This window comes from Trachypithecus francoisi, unplaced genomic scaffold, assembly GCF_009764315.1.
Source record: "Trachypithecus francoisi isolate TF-2019V2 unplaced genomic scaffold, Tfra_2.0 Lachesis_group10, whole genome shotgun sequence".
Classification (NCBI taxonomy): domain Eukaryota; kingdom Metazoa; phylum Chordata; class Mammalia; order Primates; family Cercopithecidae; genus Trachypithecus; species Trachypithecus francoisi.
In genome coordinates, this window is record NW_022681455.1 from 18,173,553 (window position 1) to 18,191,912 (window position 18,360).

General features: G+C 39.4%; 1 protein-coding gene across 12 annotated transcripts in view; it reads right to left on the minus strand.

The window, feature by feature from the left end:
- Window positions 1-18,360, minus strand: part of KIF13A (kinesin family member 13A) — a 238,007-nt gene that overhangs the window by 185,380 nt on the left and 34,267 nt on the right. The window contains exon 3 of one of the 12 annotated variants that reach the window (XM_033216334.1): window positions 16,317-17,307. The exons of the other annotated variants lie outside the window; for them this stretch is intronic. Within the exon in view, the coding sequence (XP_033072225.1) occupies window positions 17,241-17,307 (67 nt within the window). The 3' untranslated portion in view covers window positions 16,317-17,240. Of the gene's footprint in view, window positions 1-16,316; window positions 17,308-18,360 lie in introns of those variants that run through there. 12 annotated transcript variants of the gene reach the window in all.

The window sequence follows — 18,360 nt, forward strand, 5'->3', positions numbered from 1 at the left end:
ACTCCTGGACTCAAGTGATCTTCTGCCTTGGCCTCCCAAAGTGCTGGGAGTACAGGTGTGGGCCACAATCTTTTGGCCTTCCAGTATTCTTTGAATAAAGAAAATAATTAACTAAATGGGACGCAAGAAGGAGTAGAAATCAGAATGATCAAACCAACAGTTTAGATTTTAAGTTTACTGATTTCCTGACATGGGGGAAAAATACTGTGTACAGTTCCGAAAGCAACTACTTTAACAAGTTCTGATTCTAAGTGTGAGTGAAATATAAACTTCCAATACAGAAGCAATAGCGTGTTTCTGTGGTTCACTTTTACCTTCAACACAAAGCATTAGAAATGCCTTTCTTCTAATGGGAAATTTCAACTAGTTGGACCTGCCTGCCTAGCGCTCCCCACCAAAGCCTGGCACAGTGGCTTAATAATCCACATTTATCTCAGCCAGCTCCTAGAGCGCCTTTCAAACATATCCCTTAGTCCTGCTTTTATCTTATTATAATGCAATGTAACTATGGAAACATAGGATTTCGAGTTATATTTTCTCTTACAAATAAAGAGAGCTGCCTTTTGTAACTCAATTCAATCTAAATTGTGTCATTAGGGTCAACTTTTTTTTTTTTTTTGAAGAATGGGAAAAAGTAAACATTTAAGTTGAAAAGAATAAAAAGAAGACAAGCATTTTATAAAATCCAGGACACAGTTTCTTCGTAATTACAAAAGGCACCATCTTTCCATCTCTCACACTACTGTCTAATGGCCAGAGGACATTGGCCTTCTTCAAATTCTGAAGTGACCTTTGTGAGGTCAGAGCAGAGGGCCTAGGCTTGTAGCATGCACTTGCAGGTAGGCAAGAAAGAAACCTACACCAGTTGCTTAAGTGCAGACAAGAGCGGCTGAACACCATCCCATTCCTAATTAGGAACTTTCAATTCTCCCTATGCTACATGCTCCCAAAGCTAAAAAGCCAAATGAAATATTCCAGCAGGTAGTATTCTAAAATCATAAACACAGAATCCCCAATAATATCATAATAAAAAGACACCCAAGGCCAGGCACCATGGGTCATGCCTGTAATCCCAAAACTTTGGGAGACAGAGGCAGGCGTTATCACTTGAGCCCAGAAATTCGAGACCTGCCTGGGCAACATAGCGAAACCCTGTCTCTTTTTTTTTTTTTTTTTTTTGAGACGGAGTCTCGCTCTGTCGCCCAGGCTGGAGTGCAGTGGCCGGATCTCAGCTCACTGCAAGCTCCGCCTCCCGGGTTTACGCCATTCTCCTGCCTCAGCCTCCCAAGTAGCTGGGACTACAGGCGCCCGCCAACTCGCCCGGCTAGTTTTTTGTATTTTTTAGTAGAGACGGGGTTTCGCCGTGTTAGCTAGGTTGGTCTCGATCTCCTGACCTCGTGATCCACCCGTCTCGGCCTCCCAAAGTGCTGGGATTACAGGCTTGAGCCACCGCGCCTGGCGCGAAACCCTGTCTCTACAAAAATATTAAAAATTAGCAGGGCATGGTGGCACATCCCTGTGGTCTCAGCTACTTGGGAGGCTGAGGTGGGAGGATTGCTTGAGCCCAGGAGGTAGAGGCTGTGGTGAGCCATGACTGAGCCACTGACTCCAGCCTGGGCAAGCAAGCAATACCCTGTCTCCAAAAAAAAAAAAAAAAAAAAAAAGACATTTAAAAATAATACTCTTGTGCTGTTTGTCATAAATATGGCCACTGTCTAATGTAAAATGTGACTCAATTTTCAGGCCAGGCGCAGTGGCTCATGCCTGTAATCCCAGCACTTTGGGAGGCCGAGGCAGGCAGATCACGAGGTCAGGATATCAAGACCATCCTGGCTAACACGGTGAAACCCCATCTCTACTAAAAATACAAAAAAATTAGCTGGGCGTGGTGGCAGGTGCCTGTAGTCCCAGCTACTCGGGAGGCTGAGGCAGGAGAACGGTGTGAACCCGGGAGGCGGAGCTTGCAGTGAGCCAAGACTGCGGCATTGCACTCCAGCCTGGGCAACAGAGCGAGACTCCATCTCAAAAAAAAAAAAAAAAAGTGACTCAATTTTCATTAGTAATAACCAAACATATCAGTTTCACAAGGGCCCTTACCCAGCAGTGAGGCAGATCCTGTATTGACTTATTACTGCAATACCTGAAGCAAGTTCCTTTACACCTGTGCTCCAGGCTTCCCACCACTCTAAGGGCAACAGCAACTTCACTTGTTGGCCCAAAATAAATATTTAATAACAAAAGCTTATTTTTGGCTAGTTGTGTTATTTTCACCATTTACCTGGGGAGGGGGAGGAGTACTAAAAGGCCAAAACGCTTCTTTCTTTCTCTCGTGAGTGGAATTGGAAATATTTTTTTCTTATCTGTGCTTTCTATAGCTGTCCTGAATAAATGTCACAATCAGACTTGGAAGAAACACTGTCCTTGGCAAAGAATAATTCCTACTAAGGATCGTCAGTTTAAGGCTCAATCCCTGAGCCATTTCTGCTGAGCCCCCATGGGGTCCGAGAGGGAAATTCAGCACCATAGAGGCCTGGCTCAGCTCAGCAGGCAGCTGGGTCCTCACTATGGTCCCTACCTGGCCCCCACCTGTTGGAGTGGCTCAGTTCAGAGAAAAACGACACATCCTGCGCTCTCCTGTCTGTGCCAAGTGATCAGAAGCTCAGCTCTGGGGCTGGGACTGTGCAAAGTATTTTTCTACAAGCAACCAAGCGACTCTAACATGTAGCCAGTGTTGAAAACCACTGCCCCAACAGATTCATGAACCTCTAAGCACCAATTTCCCATAAAAAGGAGGGGGGATTTTAATTCTCTCAAAATGTAGCTCTCTCTCCATATCTGAAAAGGAGGAACTACCCTTGACAGTCTCATAAAACTGTACCTTGTAAACAAAAATGTTTATCCACTTCAATTTTTACAAGTATATAACAAAAAGCTCGTTACTTTCAAAATTCAAAAGCTGATGTATACTACTAGTACAAATGAAGCTCTTAAAAAGATAAATTATTCATTTCCAACCAGATTCTTGAGTTAAGATAAAATCTGACGGTTTGACTGGCTTTAAAGAGAGCTTAAAGTTGTATTTCCTCTCTTTAAACTATAGCTCCTTTCATCTTATGCTGACCGTGCACAGAGGTTTTTTTTCTTAATGAAAAGATGGACATTTTTGCTAATCAGAAAAAAGCCCACACTGACCACCAACTCAAACACATATGAATGATTAAAAGTAACTTCATATTCCTTATGTCAAAGTCCGTGTTAATTTGACACTACCAGATCAATTCATCCAGGGAGAGGACTGAGCCTCTCTTCATTGCCCATAACTTTATTTTTATTTTTATTTTTTGAGACAGAGTCTTACTCTTTCACCCAAGCTGGGAGTACAATGATGGGATCTTGGTTCACCGCAACCTCCACCTCCCAGATTCAAGTGATCCTCCCACCTCAGCCTCCCGAGTAGCTGGGATTACACATATGTAATCCCTACCGGATTTGGAGGCTGAGGCGGGCAGATCCCTTGAGCTCCGGAGTTCGAGGCCAGCCTGGGCAACATGGTGAAACCCTGTGTCCACTAAAATTACAAAATTAGCCAGGCATGGTGGTGCATGTCTGTAGTCCCAACTACTCGGGAGGCTGAGGTGAGAGGATCGATCACTTGAGCCTGGGAGGTGGAAGTTGCCATGAGCAGAGAGTCACTGAATTCTAATACATATGCAATAGTTATGTAAGCAAATTGGCACAAATTCCTTCTTTAAGACCTCCATTATTTTCTCCAATTGAGTAAAAGTATAAAGAGAAAGAAATTTAAATCTTAGAAAAACTCTAAGGTGCTTTAGGGTGCTTTCCCAGTCCTCTTTCCTCCCCCTTTCCCTGTGCATCTGCTACATGTTAACAACACTAAAACAACAGAAGACCTCTATAAACAACAGTGCTTGCAAGGAATATATAAGACATTCTGTTGCATATCTCAGTAACAGATGTTTCAGTGCTGCATCTGAAATCCAATATTCAGTAAAGCAGTGATGATACACTTCATTGTAACACAACAGAGAATTATAAGTTATACTTTGTTTTTATTTATAATAGCTCCTCAAGGCCATTCCAGTTTATTCTTCTTCAACAGTTTTGCTGTCACTGAACATAGTCTTCTTTGCTTTAGAGTCTGAGAATCTAACCATTTTGTGGGAGGCGTTAGAACCAGAGTGATTCCTTCTTGAATGTAGCCAAGAGCTGGGTAAAATAAGACTGAGACCTACTGGTCTGCATTCCCAGGAGGTTAGGCATTCTAAGTCACAGGAGGAGGTAGGAGGTCTGCACAAGGTACAGATCATACATACCTTGCTGGTAAAACAGCATGAGGTGAAGAAGCTGGCTAAAACCTACCAAAACCAAGATGGCAAGGAAAGTGACCCCTGGTCATCTTCACTGCTCATTATATGCTAATTATAATGCAGTAGCATGTTAAAAGATACTCTCACCCACCATGACAGTTTATATGGTCTAAAAAGGGAGGAACCCTCAGTTCTGGGAATTGTCCCTTTGTGGGAAAACTCATGAACGATCCACCCTTGTTTAACATATAATCAAGAAATAACCATAAAAATGGGGAACAAGCAGCCCTGGGGCTGCTCTGCCTAGGGGGTAGCCATGCTCTTTATTCCATTACTTTCTGTTGAGACAGGGTCTGGCACTGTCGCCCAGGCTGGAGTACAGGGGTAGATCTCAGCTCACTGCAACCTCCATCTCCCAGGTTCAGGCGATTCTCCTGCCTCAGCCTCCTCAGTCACTGGGACTACAGGTGCGCACTAACATGCCAGGCTAATTTTTGTATTTTTAGTAGCGACAGGGTTTCACCATGTTGGCCAGGCTGGTCTTGAACTCCTGACCTCAAGTAATCTGCCTGTCTCGGCCTCCCAAAGTCCTGGGATTACAGGCGTGAGCTACCACGCCCAGCCTCTTTTACCTTCTTACTAAATTTGCCTACGTTTTATGGACTTGCCCAAATTCTTTCTTGTGTGAGATCCAAGAACTCTCGTTTAGGGTCCGGATCAGGACCCCTTTCCAGTAACATCTTAACAAGGAAATGAATTGTCATCATGGCTGTATTGGAATGCCACATATACTCAGAGGATCAGAGAATACCATCAATTATCAAGTCAAATTGTCAGGCCTCTGAGCCAAAGCTAAGCCATCATATCCCCTGTGACCTGCACGTACACATCCAGACGGCCGCTTCCTACCTTAACAGATGACATTCCACCACAAAAGAGGTTAAAATGGCCTGTTCCTGCCTTAACTGATGACATTACCTTGTGAAATTCCTTTTCCTGGCTCATCCTGGCTCAAAAGCTCCCCCACTGAGCACCTTGTGACCGCCCCCCCACCCCTGCCCACCAGAAAACAACCCCCTTAGACTGTAATTTTCCTTTACCTACCCAAATCTTATAAAACAGCCCCACCCCTATCTCCCTTCGCTGTCTTTTCAGACTCAGCCCGCCTGCACCCAGGTGAAATAAACAGGCTTGTTGCTCACACAAAGGCTGTTTGGTGGTCTCTTCACACGGATGCGCATGAAACAAATCTCACTTCATATATATGTAACATACCCAAGTGAGCAGAGCTAGACACTGGCAGACAGGGGCAGAGTCCAGGTTTCTGGATTGCCAGTTGTAACTAACACATGTAACCATGTTCACAGTTGGTATTACCAGAGATCTCCTGGTAAGGCTGCAATGATCTCTGTTAAACAAAGAAGTTCTGACTACAACAATGATCTTGAGTGTGTTCACTGGGAAAAAACACGGTCCGTACAACACATTTCTAAATATTTTTGTTACAGTTTTTTGTTTCAGAGAGGAGTTGAAAAGTTTGGATGAATTATCTGGTGCGTTGGTATGCTATCTGTATTCATGGTGAAAATGGCTCATCATAAAGCATTTGCCACATTTATTACTTACTTATATAGTAGGCATTTTCTTAGTCTACCTGTGCTTTAGTTTGGTTACAGTAGTAGTAGCAGCGATGGTGGTGGTAATAATAATAACAAACAACATGACTGAATATGTACTATGCCTATCACTGTTCTAACAACTGTATATATTTCTCCTTTACTCTCTCAACAGTAAGGTATTTCTTTCAGTTTCCTCATGGAAACTAGTGTCAGAGAAAGTCCTCCCTAGGACAATTAAATATAACACTAGAACAGAAAACATAGTTAAAATCCATTGTAGAATATTTTTCATAAAAAGATCAATTAATGTCCTGCTACTATCACCATCCAGAGTAATGCTGTTGTTTCTTCTTCTCTTCCTCCTTCTCCTCCTTCTTCTTCTCCTCCTCCTCCTCCTTCTCCTCCTCGTCATCCTCCTTCTCCTTCCTCTTCTTCCTCCTCTTCTTCTTCTTTTGGAACACTATTTTGAAGGTACATCAGCAAAATGCTTCTTAAACTTCAATATGTATACAGATGCTTCAGGATCATTGTTAAACGCAGATTTTTCGATTCTGTAACTTCGGGGTGGGTCCTGAGCTTCTGCATTTCCAATGAGCTCCCAGGGTGTGCTGATGCTGCTGATCCACAAGGGATTCGAGCATGCAAATTAAGTTATAGAGAAAGCATTACTGTTTAATCTTACATATGGTAGGAAAACGCTGTTATTGAACCTACAGATGAAATCCAATTAGGGGTCAAAAATCAACCATAGATACAGCATATTTTATCTTTCCAGTCATTGTTTCCTTCTTTCAAGAGGCAGCAGCAGAGTTAAGAGAGAATTCCCTGTTCCCCCACCAGACCAGTGAAGGGTTTTCAGGAAGAGACCTCACAAGAGAGCTATATGTAAAAGACAGCAGAAGGCAGGGCTTGAACTAATGGCTGCATAATTAGCTTGATATAAAAGAAGATTATTTGCATTTCAAGTGTTACACATTTTCCCCCATAACAAGAATTCCTGTAGTTAGCATTTTTTATGACAGACTTTTTAATTAGTTAGGACTTAACATATGTAATTTTTTTTTTTTTTTGAGACAGAGTTTCACTCTTGTTGCCCAGGTTGGAGTGCAATGGCTCGATCTCGGCTCACCACAACCTGTGCCTCCTGGGCACCCTCCTAAAACCCACTGAGAAGCTGCTGTCACCTGGATTTAAAATAGCCTGGTGCTATGAACTCTGGCCTAATTATATCAAAGAGTAAAGTCAAGGTCTTTCAAACCTCAAATCAAAATCAAAGATCTCAACCTTTGGGAGAAGCTCTAAATATCTAAAAGCATCCTAGCTATTGTTATGAATGGAATCATGTCCCCACACCCTAAATTTCCATATTGAAGTCCTAACCCTCAGTACCTCAGAATGTGACATTTGGAGACAGGAGCCTGAAAAAGGTTAAAGTTAAAATGATGTGATTACAGTGGGACCTAATCCGTTACGACTGCTGTCTTTACAAGCAAGGAAATCCGGACAGAGACACACAGAGAAGGAAGACACAGGGAGAAGATGGTCATCTACAAGCCAAGGAGAGAAGTCTCAGAGGAAACCAACCCTGCCCACGCCTTGATCTCGGACTTCCAGCCTCCAGGGTAGTGAGAAAATACTCAACCCTTCACCATGGGAGCCCATGTTGAAGGCATTCTGTGGTACTATGCTATGGTAACCCTAGCAATACCAATACATTTGCTCTTTTTTTTTTTTTTTTTGGTTCCCAATTCATAGATGTTCTAAAGAAAGTTCTGAACTTTCCTTCAGAAAAGGATGGGTTGTATATACTATTAATCATTAATGTTATTATTAGAGATACTTTGGGACATGGGAAAGTTTACGGTGAGTGTTAGAAGGCCTCACCCTAGCTGTCAAATTAACTTGTTCTCTGAATACCCAATGCAAGATATTCTATATCAACACATGTATTTCTGCTGGGTGTGGTGGCTCACACCTCTAATCCCAGCATTTTGGGAGGCTGAGGTGGAGGGACTGCTTCAGCCCCAAGAGTTCAAGACCAGCCTGGACAACATGGCAAAATCTCATCTCTATAAAAAAACAGAAAAATCATCTGGGCGTGGTGGCATACACCTATAGTCCCAGCTACTCGGAGGCTGAGGTAGGAGGATTACTTGAACTCAGGAGGTCCAGATTGCAATGAACCATGATCATGCCACTGCACTCTAACCTGGGAAACACAGTGAGACCCTGTCTTGAAGAAACAAAACACAACAAGAAAAACAACTCTCTCTCTATATATATACACACACACACATACACATATATATTTCTGTCCACTGCAATTTAGACTGCCACATCAGAACAATCTGAAGCCCATCTAGGTTTAAATTCTGGTGTTGTCATTGAATTAGCTGTATAACCTCCAAATTTTACCTCCTCCCATCTGTAAAATGGGTACCTACCTCATGAAGTTGTGGCAAGTATTAAATGAGATAATACATTTCATAACAGACATTGGCTGACAGCTCTTCCAGCATATCTGGGTGCCTATCAGCCTTGGCTATCATATTTATCAAATATAGTCAAAGTCCTCCTCTCCTATAAAGAGGCTTGGCTAGCTGGACAGTAAGTTTAAAGAATAGATTAGGCCGGGCACAGTGGCTCATGCCTGTTATCCGAGCACTTTAGGAGGCCGAGGCGGGTGGATCACCTGAGGTCAGGATTTTGAGACCAGCCTGGCCAATATGGTGAAACTCCGTCTCTAGTAAAAATACAAAAATTAGCTGGGCATGGTGGCACACGCCTGTAATCCCAGCTACTCGGGAGGCTGAGGCAGGAGAACTCCTTGAGCCTGGGAGATGGAGGTTGCAGTGAGCCAAGATTGTGACACTATACTCCAGCCTGGCCAACAGAGTGAGACTCTGTTTAAAAAAAAAAAAAAGAAGAAGAAGAGTAGATTAAAGCAGAGAATCATAAAAACAGGTACTTATACCTTTAAACGTTTTTACATTAACTTAAAGTATTTAAAAGTTCATTCTTTCAGCAATCTTTAGACTGACACAAAGTACATTTCCTTGAGAATGGTCTGCTAAATGGAGTTCTGGTTGTTCTTCTATGTAAACTACACCATGATGCATTATGAATTTTCCATGTCTGTTTCTTTAAGGAGAATAAAGAACTGGTCACTGAAAAACAATGTGAGTACAGAAATCTCTTTTATTTTTATAATTCCCCTCTCTCCTGTATTTAATTCGAGGGCAGTATTTTTTAGAAAGTGATTCTCCAATGTTAGTAAGCTTCAGAATCACCTGGAAAGTTGGGTAAAACACAGATTTTTTTAGCCTTACCCCCAACTCCAGGGTTTCTTTCTTTTTTCTTTTTTTTTTTGTTTTTCGTATTTTTAGTAGAGATAGGGTTTCACTATGTTGGCCAGCCTGGTCTCGAACTCTTGACCTCAGGTGATCCACTCGCCTTGGCCTCCCAAAGTGCTTGGATTATAGGTGTGAACCACTGCACCCAGCCAAGTTTCAGATATAATAGGTCTGGAATGGAGACTGAGAATTTGCATTTTTAACAGGTTTCCAGAGGACTCTGATGCTGCTGATCCAGGAAGTACATTTTGAGAACTCACCTTCACTTATTTTGTCTTCCACAGAAAGCACATTTTTTCTGTTCATATTACATCAATTTACATAATACTTAATTAAACTCTATAATTTAAAGCCAAATACTACTGGTTTTGGTAATTTACAACTCAACGCAGAGGTGTGGAAGTGCGTGGCACGCAACTGGGATGTCCATAGCCAGCGAACCTACATAGCATGAGCATCAATCGACTTATGTCACAGGAGGAATTTAGAGCACCAGTCAATGCAGTGAACTGGTTAAATGGAGATCAGTTCAAAAAGCCTCAACCACATTAAGTTGATGCTTATAACTTTTCTGCATCCACCCAACACAAAGCAGAAAATAATCACAAGCTAGAAATATATGGTTTTCTAATAATTATACACTTGTTGAAGATTTTTCTCTTTATTTGGCATCTCCAACTCTACGTTAGTATCTATACAGGGTCATCAATTTGACTTTAATTTCTAGGTATAAAACTTCCCCGTGGAGACTTAACATGTTAGCCTTACCACCTTTACCACTGACGTCCTCTGAGAAATCACAAAGTAATTTGTGATTCAATGCTTTATGTAACTTTAACTTTCTTTCAAAACTTCACCCTGTTTTCTGAGGAGTTCTAGTTAATTGATCCATACACACACAAGTTCTTATAGATGAAAACTCAGGACAGTGGAACATATTTCTGAGTGCCCTCCTGAGTTCAGTATGCCCCAAATCCATTTTCACTCCAGTAAATAACAAGCATATATGGTAGAACACAAGTTACCACTCCCCGTCTCTTGGTTATCTAGCTGCACTAATAAACCAAGAAAAGATTAACCAATTGTGACAGCTTATCAAGACCTCAAGAAAAAGATTCACCCCCAATTGCACACACATGAACAGGAGGCCAAAGACAAAGTAGTTGGCCCATCTTGTCCCACTCCTCCCCAAATTAACTCCCCTGTCTAAACCACACAGGCACTGAGAGGCAGCAGAAGCCCAGGGTGTAAAACAAAACAGAAACACAAAACACGCAGAAATTCCAGCTCAATTTCACTTCCGAAATCTAAAGAAAATCTTTCTATTTATTTATAAAATATATAACCCATGATTTTTGCATCTGATTATTCTATGCTTGCTTCTCTTCTTGATCAAAAGAAATGAAAGATATAAACATCGGGGGAAAAAAACTATCACTAGCAAACAAAATTATTATCTCTAATCTATAAAGAAAAGCCAAGACAAAAAAAGATACCAGAATTAATGAGAATCTAGCAAAGTCACTGCCTATAAGTATATAGTAAAGTCAACAGCGCTTCTAAGCTACAAGAAAAAAGAGAATGCAACTTAAAATGACCACTTGTAGGTTGGGCACAGTGGTTCACATCCCTAATTCCAGCACTTTGGGAGGCCAAGGTAGAAGGATCATCTGAGCCCAGCAGTTTGAGACCAGTCTGGGCAACATGGCAAGATCCTGTCTCTATTTAAAAAACCAAAAATTTTAAAAATTCTTAAAAATGACAACTTTTGGTATATTTATGCAATTGAATACCTTACAGCAATAGCAATGAACAATCTAGAACTACAACTAGATGATCACAAAAATAACACTGAGCAAAAGCAGCTAGATACAGAAGGGCATATACTGTATGATTCTGTTTATGTAAGGTGCCAAAATAGGCTAAACTGACTCATGATTTTAAAAGTCAGGACAGTGGCAGCCCTTGGGGATGTTAGTAACAGCAAAGAAACAAGAGGAGGGTTTCTAGGGAGCTGCTAATGTTATTTTTTGATCTAGGTCTGGAGTTTAACTAGAAAATTCAGCATTCATACAGAAAAAAAAGCATGTATCATATTATACTTCAATCAAAAAAATAAAAATACCACTTGCGATAGAAAAAAAAATTTAAGTACCCAGATACAAATCTAACAAAAAAGATGCAAAAACCTTATAAGGACTTTTTTATGTAAATTTTTTATTGCTAAAGAACAAAATAAACGGATATACTATGTTTTCAAATTAGAAAATCCAACACTGTAAAGATGCCAGTTCTTTTCACATGGAACTATGTGTCCAGTGCAATCCCAAAATAGTTTTTCATGGCATTTGAAAGAATGACCAAGCCACCCCTATAGCAGAACACAATGAAGAAACTGGTCCTACAGTTATCAGTACTGCAGTGTGGTACTGCCTCAGAGACAGACAAACAGAACACCAAAACTGAAGAGACAGCCCTGAAAATGATCCTCAGTTATCTGGAAACCTGGTCTGAGAGAACCAGTATCACAGATCAGTGAGAAAGGCTAGACTATTCAACAAATAGTGCTAGGACAATAGGTTATCTTGATGGGGTGAAATTAATCTCTACTTCATACCATTTTTAAAAAATCAATTTCAAGGATTTAAATGTGAACTGTAAAGTTTAAGACTTTTAGAAGGTATAAGAGAGTATTTGTATGAGCTTAGAGAAGAACTTTTTAAAACATGACACATACGGCATAAAAAAAAAAAAAAAAACAGAGATGAAGGCTTGCTATGTCGCCAAGGCTGATCTTGAACCCTCGGGCTCAAAGCGATCCTCCTACCTCAGCCTCCCCAAATGCTGGGATTACAGGTATGAGCCACCACATCTGGCCGATAAAGCATTCATCTTAAAAGGGTAAACTTCACTATTTAAAAAATCAGAACTTCTAATAATCAGAAAATAAATAAAACCAAGCAAAAAGAGAATCCACAAACTGGAAAAAGATTTTGCATATAACAAAAGATTAATATACACAATATATAAATAACTCCAATGAATCAATTTTGAAAGGCCAAAAAAAATTGAGAACATGAGTAAAAACAGAGCAGGTACTTTTCAAAAGAAAACAAATGAATGGCCAATAAATATATGAAAAGATGTTCCATTGCATTGTTATGCAGGAAATGCAAATTAAAACCACAATATCATTTCACATGCTCCACATCAGTAAAAATTTTTAACTCTGATAATATTAAGTACTGTCATTATCATATACTACTGATGATATTAACTACTTAGGAAATCAGTTTTACATGCACATAGTAAAGTTTAACATGCACATATGCTATGATCCAGCAATCCAAATGTTCATAGCAGCACCGTTCATAAAAGCTCCAAATTGGAAACTACCCAAATGTCCACCAACAATGAAAGGATAAACTGTAGTATATTCATACAATGGAATACCATGCAACAGCAAAAGTGAATTCAGCTACGTGCATCAACATGGACAAATGAATCTCAAGAACAAAGTTGACTGTGCAGGTGGTTGCACAACTCGATATACATTTATCAAAGCTCATCAAAACTGTACACTTAAAATGGGTAAATTTTTATTATATGTAAATTATACCTCAATAAAGCTATTCCAAAAACAGATGAACAAATATAGTGGGAAGAAAAGTTCAAAAAGTATCATTCCATTTACAAAAATATCAAAACCAAGCAAATATAATATTAAAGTTGTTAAATTATAAAGAAAATTAAGGAAAATAAATATAAAATTCAGGATAGTCATTACCTTTCACAGGTACAATGGGAAGAAGTGGAAATGGGAATGTGACATAAGAGACAAAAAAGTACAAGCTGGGTGGTGATACAAGGTACTTACATTTTTTTCTTAACTGTTGAAACCTAATATATAAGTTATATACTTCTTTATTATACATGCAATGCTTTGAATTTTTTAAATAAAGCAAATCTAAATAGTTCTATTTTAAAAATATCAACTTACGGAGAATAAACTTATTTTAGCAAAATTTGATAATACATAATAATTAAGGCTAGCTACTTTGTTTTTCTTTCAGATTCCTTCTTAACTTCAAAAGTTCAAAACTTCATTGCCTGTTAAATTTTCTGAATTTGGTAATAGTCTTAGAAAATACACCAAGAGCTGGGCACAGTAGAACACTCCTATAATCCCAGCACTCTGGGAGGCTGAGGTGGGTGGATCACCTGAGGTCAGGAGTTCGAGACCAGCCTGGCCAACACGGTGAAACCCTGTCTCTACTAAAAATACAAAAAAAATTAGCCAGGCATGGTGGTGGGTGCCTGTAATCCCAGCTACTCAGGAAGCTGAGGCAGGAGAATCACTTGAACCTGAGAAGTGGAGGTTGCAGTGAGCCGAGATTGCGTCATTGCACTCCAGCCTGTGTGACAAGAGCAAAACTCCGTCTCAAAAAAAAAAAAAAGTACACCAAGTATTAAGGGCTAAAGGGGTATATGGTGTATTTAACCTACTCTCAAAGAGTTCAAAAAATAAATCATGTATTTTTCCACAAAAATATAAGGCAAATGCAGCAAAGCTTTAAAATGTGCAAGCCTGCTATTCTTGCAACTTGTCCTTCTTTCAAAATTAAAACTGTGTTGTCCAAGGAGACACTAAAAACTCAGCACAGGAAACATCATTTGATACTGAGAATATACTTTTAATGTCTCTATCCTACTTTTTCTATTCTATTTTGTTTTTATTTTAATGAATCACATAACCGAGTTACTTGCTCTCCCTCGACTGGTCTCAGGCTAAAAGATGCTGAAATAGCCAGAACAGGCTTCATTTGAAGAGATTCATTACCAAAGTGTCCTAGGCTAAAGTTAACTGTCACTAAGTAGTCAAGGGTTTTATATGGCACCAAAAGTGGTGGCATTCTGGGAGAAGACCCTGTAGGTTAGCAAATTTCTATTTTAAAAGAGTATAGTTCTCTTTGGAAAATAAAATACACAGTCAAATTACTCCCAACTTCAGAAAAAATGAAAGAATTCAACTCACTCTCTTAACACTGTAGCTTTTCTAAGCAGAGTAAGTTAGGCTGCATGAACATTGAAAAGAAACATTTTGGCTCCCAAACTTGACACAGTATCAGTATCCACCATATATCATCCATTTACCTTTTTTTTTTTTTTTTTTTTAAGACAAGTCACACTCTGTTGACTAGGCTGGACTGCAGCAGCGTGATCTCGGCTCACTGGGATCTCTGCCTCCAGGTTCAAGAGTATCTCTTGAACCTGGAGGCAGAGATCCTCGTGAGTCAGCCTCGTGAGTAGCTGGAATTACAGGTGCCCACCACCATAGCTGGCTAGTTTTTCTATTTTTTGTAGAAACAGGTTTCACTATGTTGGCTGGGCTGGTCTCAAACTCCTAACCTCAAATGATCCACCCATCTCGGCCTCCCGAAGTTCTAAGATTACAGGCGTGTGCCACAGCACCTGGCCTAAATATCTTTTTTCCTTGTTTATATTAATAGTATAAACACGTTATGCAATAGCGAGTGAGCATAAGCCCTCTGAAAGCAAAATCCACACTCTAATAAATACTCTTCGACTAACACTAAACAGCCTTTTGCCTTTCTTACATTATATTCAATATGAATACACATGTCAAATGTACAGTATACAACATGATCTAAAGAAAAATAAGACCAGATGAGAGGGGAATGTACACCATCTCGCCAACCACTATACATCATAGCTCATTATGAATTTGCATTAGTCTCCTCTGGGTCAAAAAGGCACTTTTCATAGAAAAATTTATCGTGCCCTGGTTTGTCATAAGTATAAATCTTTTAGGAAAAAGTCACCAGAGTGTACCATAGCTCATTGATAAGTTAATTACTAGTGGGACAAAGCATGTGACCAATGGCTTTGGAGAAGGCTCTGTTTAATATTTATTACAGTAACCACAAAGGCCTTCCTGCTATGATTTAAAGCCACCATCAACATTTTAATTCTGGCTACTGAGTGATTAGAGAAATAATAAGTAGCTGCTGATATATTTCAGCACTTTAATATAAACAACTGTGACTGTCTGGAGACCTTAACTGCATACGGGGTCTCTAAATGTATTTAGTTGTTAGTGCAGGTCTCTTAAGGGTAAAGGGGAGGAGACAGGAAAGGAAAAGAAAAACAAACTTCTAAACACCATCACAAAATACACCTGTCACCAGTTCTTAATTTTCTAGAGTTTCAGAAGCCTTTGAAATTTTGATCAAAGACATGAAGTCTCACTCTTAGAAACTGTATATGCATACACAAACACACGATTTTACTCTTAATGTCGGGGGTTCACTGCCTTCAGTTTAAATGTCCTGCACTACACAGTCATTATACTGCATATACAGTAATAAGAAAACGAACGCCAACTAGAGTTTTTACGCCTAAAGAATGACAAACTAATAATAGGTCATCTAAACAGAGTTAAGAGATAACATATGCACTACTGGTGGTTTTAAAAGTAATAATTATAAAGATTTTTACATTCATAAAACACACTGATTAACTAACATATCTTTCCTACAAAATGCAGTCACAAACTTACTTTAGCTAGCTCCCTTATTCCTGAACAAAGACTTGTACTGAGACAATTATTAATTACAACCAATTTACTGGGCACTCACAATGCAAGAGTCTGTTGAAAACAAAAACTACTGACCCAAATAGTTTTCCTAGGATATAGTCTGTGGCATACTGCTCTAATTGTTTAACTTAATCCATGTTCTTTTGTAAATCCTTGTTCAAATGTAAATTACATCTGGCAGAGTCTCAGAGTGTATCTGATTTTTCCTGTTGATCTCCATAAATACAAAATTACAAATCTCTGCTTCCTCATATATAAGTAAAAGAAGAGCTGAGAACAAGCTGATTCAGTTCAAACAAACCAGGAGGGATTTACACAAATCTAAGCGCAAACTTTATATATTTGGTTAGAGGAACAGAAGATTAAAAATATAATGACTCACAGACATGTGCTTTCAGAAAATGATTTATTAATGGATTACCAAATAAAACTCTGTAATTATGAATTTCACTGGTCAAATTTACCTTCTTATACTTTTTAGGACCAACAGAGAGAACATGTACACAAACACACATTCCTTTCTTATACCCCATTTGTTGGATGAATGCCCCACAGGATTTTAACAAAAGCATTATTTATCCAACAGCTGAGCATCTTAAAATTAAAAAGCAGTAACTATCTCTCAATCTGAGGAATTCATCTTTATGTGTCTAAGAGTCCTCAAATACACTTTTAATCATGCCTAAAAAATGAAATATATGACAAAAAATGCTCAAAGACACTTAGAAATAACCCTTATCCACCCAACTAGAAAAATCTCTAAATACTAAAGAACTTTTTAAATCTTTATTTTAAATTTCTTAAAATAATTTCTCAAAAGAATACAACACTATTGAACATAAATGACTAAATATGTGGGATACTTAGAAACAACCGTATCCACCCACCTAGAAAAATCTCTAATTACTAAAGGACTTTTAAACCTTTCTTAATTTTAAATTTCTTAAAATAATTTCTCAAATGAATATAACACTATTGAACATAAATGACTAAATATATGGGCTATCACAAACCCACTTTAGTAGTACACCTAAGGAATTGTACTTATAACACTTTGCCAACAATCCATTTATTCATATGTGGGGTCTGATGCAACTCACCTCACGCCACTTTTATTTTTTATTTTTTTGGAGACAGGGTCTGGCTCTGTCACCCAGGCTGGCGTGCAGTAGCTCAAACAGCTCACTGGAGCCTCCTGCCTCAGTCTCCTGAGTAGCTGGGACCACAGGTATGCGCCACCACGCCCAGCTAATTGTAAACAAATTTTTTTGTAGAGATGGGGTTTTGCCATGTTGCAAAGGCTGGTCTTGAAATCCTGGGCTCAAGTGATCCTCTTGCCTTGGCCTCCCAAAGTGTTGGCATTAGAGATGTGAGCCACTGTGACCAGCCTCAATTTTTTAAAAACAGCTTTAAGATATAATTTATATACCATATAATTTACTCACTTAAAGCGTACAATTCAGTGATTTTTAGCATATTCACAGACTTATGTGGCCACCACCACAATTAATTTTAGAACATTTTCAATACGCCCCCCAAAAATGCCATACCTCTTAGCAGTCACTCTCCATTTCCCCCAATTCCCCCAAGCCTAGGCAACCATCAATCTACTTTCTGTCTCCACGAATATGCCTGCTCTGGACGTTTCACATCAATGGAATCATACAATACATGGTCTTTATGACTGGCTTCTTTCATTTAGTATTATGTTTACAAAAAGTTCATCAATATTATACATGGCATGTCACCACTTTATTCCATTTTATAAATTCCTCTGTATGAATATATCACATATTCTTTATCCATTCATCAGTTGATGGACATTTGGTACCTCATTACAAAAATCTTTTTTCTTAAAAGAATTTTTTTAGCCTTCCAAAAATATCTTTATTTACAACTTTTGTAGAAGCAATTTGGCAATTTATATTTATAATTTAAATGCTCATAGTCTTTTCCTAGGTTTCCACTTCAACTAATTTATATTAAGAAAATAACTGGCTAAGCGTGATGGCTCATGCCTGTAAACCGAACACTGTGGGTGGTCAAGGCCGGGGGATCGCTTGAGGCCAGGAGTTTGAGACCAGGCTGGGCAACACGGCAAGATTCTGCCACTATAAAAAATTTAAAAATTAGCAAGGCTTAGCGGTGTGCTTGCACCTGTAGTCTTAGCTATTCAGGAGGCTGAGGTCAGAGGATCCCTTGGGCCCAGGAGTTTGAGGCTACAGTGAGCTATGACCACACCACTCACTGCACTCCAGTCTGAGTGACAGGGAGAGACTCTGTAAGAAAAGAACAGCTGGGCATGGGGGCTCATGCCTGCCTGTAATCCCAGCACTTTGGGAGGCCAAGGCGGGCGGATCACAAGGTCAGGAGATCGAGACTATCCTGGCCAACATGGTGAAACCCTGTCTCTACTAAAAATACAAAAAATTAGCCAGGCA